Source organism: Rhopilema esculentum, chromosome 2, assembly GCF_057945365.1.
Source record: "Rhopilema esculentum isolate cy_ngs chromosome 2, ASM5794536v1, whole genome shotgun sequence".
NCBI lineage: Eukaryota > Metazoa > Cnidaria > Scyphozoa > Rhizostomeae > Rhizostomatidae > Rhopilema > Rhopilema esculentum.
In genome coordinates, this window is record NC_142816.1 from 1,685,019 (window position 1) to 1,691,018 (window position 6,000).

Consider the following 6,000-nt stretch of genomic DNA (forward strand, 5'->3'; position numbering starts at 1 on the left):
TAAGTTCAAGTCGTTAATGATAATCATTAGAGGAAAATGGCTGGAAAAAAGAAGGGCCGTAAAGAGAAGAATAAAGAATTAGAGGAAGACGAACAATCAATGAATTTTCGAGCTGAAATATCGAAACTGAAAAGGAAGAAAGCTGTGGAAAAATCATCGTTCACTCGCATCAAGCATCAACTAATCGAGTCCATTGCCGAAGATGAGTTATCTAGTCAAAATGAAGTACGAAGCCTGAGAGCAAAGCTGTCTGATCAACAAGAACAGGTAATCAACGTGCTTGTTGAACTATCACATCAATACGAAAAATTTAATGATAATGAGAATGTAGAACTCATCAACAACGAGATTGAAGAGATTAATAACGAATTTGAAAAAATTATGAAAGATGCAAATGGGTATCTCGCAAGTCACCAAGGAGATGGATCCAGCATTGGGACGAGAGTGTCAAGTAAGATGAATCGGCTCTACGTCAGTGAAGCTAGAGCCCGTGAACAAGAAAAACGTGTCAGAGAAGAGCTCCAGGCTAAGGAACATATACTGCGACAAAAGCAACAACAATTGGAAGAAAAATACAGAGCTGAAAAGACCAGGCTAGAACAAGAACTGGCAGCCCAAAAAATAAAGCTACAAGAAGCTTCAAAAAAGACAACGCAATGTCATCAGCAGCTTGAAACAGAGATCGAAACGGAACTTGGTATGGACCATGGAGAAGCTGATAATGAAACGGCAAATTTTATGATAGAAAGACCTTGTGTAAATGCATATAATCGTAATGTATACGAACAAGAGGCTCAAAGTGCAAGGCATATTAACAGTAAAGCTGCAGATATTGGACAAGATCTGTGGAAACAGCTAAAACGAGTGTCAATTCCAGTGTTTTATGGGGACAAAAAGACGTATGAGATGTGGAAGGCAGCATTTACAGCCTGTATAGATCAAGCACCTGCTACTGCTGAATACAAGCTACTACAACTGCGTCAATATCTTTCTGGCGAAGCGCTTAGTGCAATTGATGGTCTGGGTCATTCAGCATTCGTCTATGAAGCAGCAAAAGAAAGACTTGAAAGAAAATATGGTGGGACAAGACGGAAAGTGATGATCTACCTGGACAAACTGGACAACTTCAAACCTATCAGAGAAGATCATCCGAGAGATATAGAAAGGTTCGCAGACTTATTGGATGTAGCAGTTACTAACCTTCGTGAAGCAAAACGAACAGAAGAACTTGGTAGTGGAACTTTGTACCACAAGTTGTTGAGAAAAATGACTGAGAAAATGCTGTCAAGATTTAAGCGCTGGGTTTACGAGCATCAAAAGAATGAAGATGTTGAAACGCTGCGACAGTTTATTATTGAGGAAGCAGAATTTCAAGTAGCAGCCGCAGAAACAATTCACGGCTTTCATAAGAACATGGTTACAAGACCCAAAAACTCTAGCAGTTCATTCTTTGGAGCAGATGACCGATCAAAGAAGTTGAAATTCTTGAGGAAATGCTACGTTTGTCAAAATGATCATATGATATGGGACTGCAGTGCCTTCAAAAGCAAAAAAGTGAACCAGCGATGGGAAATTGCAAAGAAGCAGAAGCTTTGTTTTAAGTGTTTGAGAAGCAACCACCTGGCAAGAGCATGCAGAAATAGTCGAATTTGTGGTATCGACGGGTGCACTGATACACATAATCGTCTCCTTCACAAGAACAAAGAGGATGTGGTTGACAAAGTAAAGACAAGAGAAACTGAGAAAGGGCATGAGGGGGAGTCAGTGGAAAGTTCCCATACTTCAACATTGTCCAAAGAAAAACAAGATGAAGTAAAGTTTGTGTCACTAAGAACTGTTCCAGTCGTTTTAAAGAATGGCAATAAGAAGATTGTGGTTAACGCTCTGTTAGATGATGGAAGCACGAAAACCTATCTAAATAGCGATGTGGCAACAGAACTGGACTTGAAAGGTGAAAGGCAAAATGTAACAGTCAGTATGCTTAATGGTGTAGCTGATTCTCTTGAGACAATGCCAGTTGAATTTCAACTTGAGTCCTTGGATGGACAGCTGAAAACGCAGATCCAGGCATTAACAGTCAACCGAGTTACAGGCAATTTAAGAGCTGTTAATTGGATAAAAATGGCAAACAACTGGAAGCATTTAAAAGATATCAAATTTCCCAGTGTTGGACCAAAGCCAACGATTGACATCTTAATTGATGTGGACCATGCTGATCTTCACTGTGCACAGAGAGAGGTGAAGGGGAAAGCAAATGAACCAGTGGCCCGGCTGACACCACTTGGGTGGACTTGTGTAGGTGATTGCAATGGGCAAGTTATTTCAACCAACTTTGTGATGTCACCAAAAGACGACAGAGAATTGATAAAGATAAACAGTACGATTAGAAAGTTATGGGAGATTGAAGGGGATGAATATTTAAAAGACAAGACATTGATGTGCCCTGAAGACATTGAAGCACTGGAAATGGTGAAGAACTCATTGGAATACCATGATGGAAGGTATGAAATTAGAATACCATGGAAAAAGGAAAGAAAACTTGATGACAATTACGAAATGGCTTTGAACCGATTAGCAAACACGGAGAAGAGACTTTTGAGAGACAAACAGCTGGGTAATAGCTATAATGAGATTATACAGCAATATCTACGAAAGGGATATCTTGTAAAAGTCGACAAAGAATCTGGAAAAGATTGCTGGTACTTGCCACACTTTCCTGTTCTACGTCCTGATAAAGCAACTACCAAGGTGCGCATTGTCTTCGATGGGTCAGCAAAATACAATGGCATGTCTGTCAATGATGTAATTCACCAAGGACCGAAACTTCAACAAGATTTGGTGAAAGTACTCTTGCGATTCCGGAAGCATCCAGTTGCCTTGGTTTGCGACATAGCCGGAATGTATTTACAAATTGGAATACATCCAGATGACCGGCAGTATCAAAGAATTTTGTGGAGGAACATGGATCAAACTGCTGAGCCCGACGTGTTACAATTCAACAGAATGGTATTTGGAATAAATTCGTCACCCTTTGGAGCTCAATTTGTGTCACAAGAACATGCAAGAAGAAGTGCAGAAAAATTGCCAATGGCTGCAAGCTCAGTGTTAGATTCAACTTATATGGATGACACAATGGATTCAGTGACTGATGACGAAGCAGGTATCAAACTATACACGGAACTGTCAGAACTTTGGCACTCAGCCGGTATGTATGCAAGAAAGTGGCTATCGAATTCAACAGCAGTATTGAAGATCATCCCAGAGACAGATCGTGCAGAAAATATCGACTTGGATGCTGGAGAATTACCGTCAGTGAAAACACTTGGGATCATGTGGAATGCTCAACGAGATGTGTTCACGTACAAGTCTGTCAAACAAGCTGAAGGTACGACATATACAAAACGTTTTTTATTAAAGGAAATGGCAACGCTCTTTGATCCATTGGGATTCATTTCGCCATATGTCATCCGTATCAAAGTCATCATGCAAGAATTATGGTTACATGGACTGAATTGGGATGATGAACTTCCTGGTAATGTGGTAACGAAAATAAAAGCATGATTTCATGAGTTGGAGAAATTGCCATTGATTCAAATTCCAAGATGCTTAAGGACGACGTCATTAGTAACAAGTCAGTTCATCCATGTGTTTACGGATGCATCTAGTGAAGCATATGGTGCAGTTGCTTATCTACAGTCTGTTTACGAGTCAGGGGAATATTCTTCTCGTCTTATCATGTCCAAGGCAAGAGTTGCTCCTTTAAAATCGATAAGCATCCCAAGACTGGAACTGCTAGGAGCTGTTCTCGGATTAAAGTTGGCAGACAAAATAGCTGACGCTTTGAAAATGGAGTTACAAGACGTGAGATTCTGGAGTGACAGTATGAATGTGTTGTGGTGGATAAGAAATCAAAGTCGAAACTTGAAGCCGTTTATTGCAAATCGGGTTGGATTGATTCAATCAAGAACTGAAAACAGTCAATGGAGATACATTCCAACGAAGAAAAATCCTGCTGACTTACTGAGTAAGGGACTATCCGTGACAGCTTTGGTGCAGAATGAAAGTTGGTGGAATGGCCCCAGTTTCCTGTACAATCCTGAAGAGTCTTGGCCAGATAATCAATTTCAAGTAACAGACGAAGCAATATCGGAAATGAAGAAGACAGCTGTTGATACAACAGCCTTATTTGTAACAGAGAAGTCTGACGAAATATTAGATCCAAAACGATACTCAAAATGGAATAGATTGATAAAAGTAAATGCATGGGTGAATCGATTCTTGAATAATTGCAGAAGACCAAAGCATCTACGGAGTCAAGGAAATTTGAGAGTTGACGAAATGCAAGAAAGCGAGTATGAGTTCATCATCAAAGCCCAAAAGGAAAGCTTTGAAGAGGAATATGAAAGATTGGTGAAAGGAAAGATATTACCACCATCAAGCAAGATCATAGCACTGAAACCACAATTAGGTGAAGATGGATTAATGCGATCCTGCGGACGGTTACAAAATGCAGAGTATTTACCATATGATATCAAATATCCCATCATTTTACCGAGAGGACACATTGTAACCAGGTTGATTGTCAGGCAGTGCCACGAAGATGGAAATCATGCTATGGGGACGAATCAGACGCTGGCTAAGCTATCAGAACGATATTGGCTGATAAGAGGCAGAGAAGAGATTCGCGAAGTCATAAATAGATGCAACCAGTGCAAGGTGAAAAAGGCAACACCCGCAAATCAACTTATGGCTCCATTACCATCGATTCGTCTCAAAGAACCACTACGTGCATTTGCAAGAATTGGATTGGATTTTGCAGGACCATACATCACCAAACAAGGACGAGGAAAGAAACAAGCCAAGAGGTACTTGTGTTTATTTACATGTTTACTATCAAGGGCAGTACATTTGGAACTAGCGTATGGGCTGGACACCAATTCATTTCTTAACGCATTCTACAGAATGGTAAACAGACGAGGATTACCAAGCGAAGTATTGTCGGATAATGGTACAAATTTTGTTGGTGGTAACAAGGAGTTGCAAGAGCTAATTAACCACTTGGATAGAGATAAGATTGAAACTTCAGTTGCTAACAAAGGGATCACATGGCACTTCAATGCTCCTTTAGCACCACACCTGGGAGGAGTCTTCGAAACTATGATAAAAGCAGCTAAAAGAGCAGTAACTGCTATCCTCGGAAAAGCAGATATAACAGACGAGGAGCTTCATACAGCCTTTACAGGTGCGGAAAGTCTATTGAATTCAAGACCATTGACTTATCAAAGCGCTGATATCAAGGATGATGTACCTTTAACTCCTAACCATTTCTTATTTGGACAAGCTGGTGGAAAATTTGCCCCAGAGTCAGTCGACACCGAAGATTACCATCCTTCAAGACGATGGAGACGAGTGCAAGAGCTAGTACGTCACTTTTGGAAGCGTTGGATGAAGGAGTGGTTGCCATCTTTATCGCCGCGCCGTAAATGGAACAAAGAACAAGGCGATTTAAAGGTGAATGATGTTGTGTTGATAATATCACCAGATACCCCAAGAGGAAACTGGCCATTGGGGCGTGTAGTAAAAGTCTTCCCAGGAAGCGATGGACATGTTCGAGTAGTTCAAGTGAAAGTAGGAGCAAAGGAGATAAAACGACCGATTTCAAGACTGTGTCCCCTTGAGTTCAGTAGTGGATAGTGGTGTTTGATGACAGTTTTCATCAAAGAGGGGGAGAATGGACAGAAGAAAACGACTCGAAACTTCTAGAACGCTGGCATCCTGCTGCGACTATGAACGCATTGACAGAAAAAAACAATAAAGATATTAGACATGCTGAGTAGACACTTAATAAAAAAGAACAATAAGCTTCGTAATGAACTAATTATAGAAATGTTGCGTCATTCCTTTGTAATTCGTAAAGCGGCATTCCTTTGTAACTGCTTGACCTATTAATTCCCGTGATTTCTTGTTTATTCTGGAACTTTCCATTTAAAATGTATAAAA

At 40.4% G+C, this 6,000-nt stretch overlaps 2 protein-coding genes across 2 annotated transcripts; both read left to right on the plus strand.

The window, feature by feature from the left end:
• Nucleotides 1-36: 36 nt before the first annotated feature.
• Nucleotides 37-3,561, plus strand: LOC135690448 (uncharacterized). Its single transcript, XM_065208010.2, has one exon. It carries the CDS (start codon nt 37-39, stop codon nt 3,559-3,561), a length of 3,525 nt encoding a protein of 1,174 aa, XP_065064082.2.
• A 174-nt stretch (nt 3,562-3,735) lies between these two features.
• Nucleotides 3,736-5,694, plus strand: LOC135685865 (uncharacterized). The gene has a single exon (XM_065201957.2). The coding sequence runs from the start codon at nt 3,736-3,738 to the stop codon at nt 5,692-5,694; it is 1,959 nt and encodes a 652-aa protein (XP_065058029.2).
• The last annotated feature ends 306 nt before the right edge of the window (nt 5,695-6,000 follow it).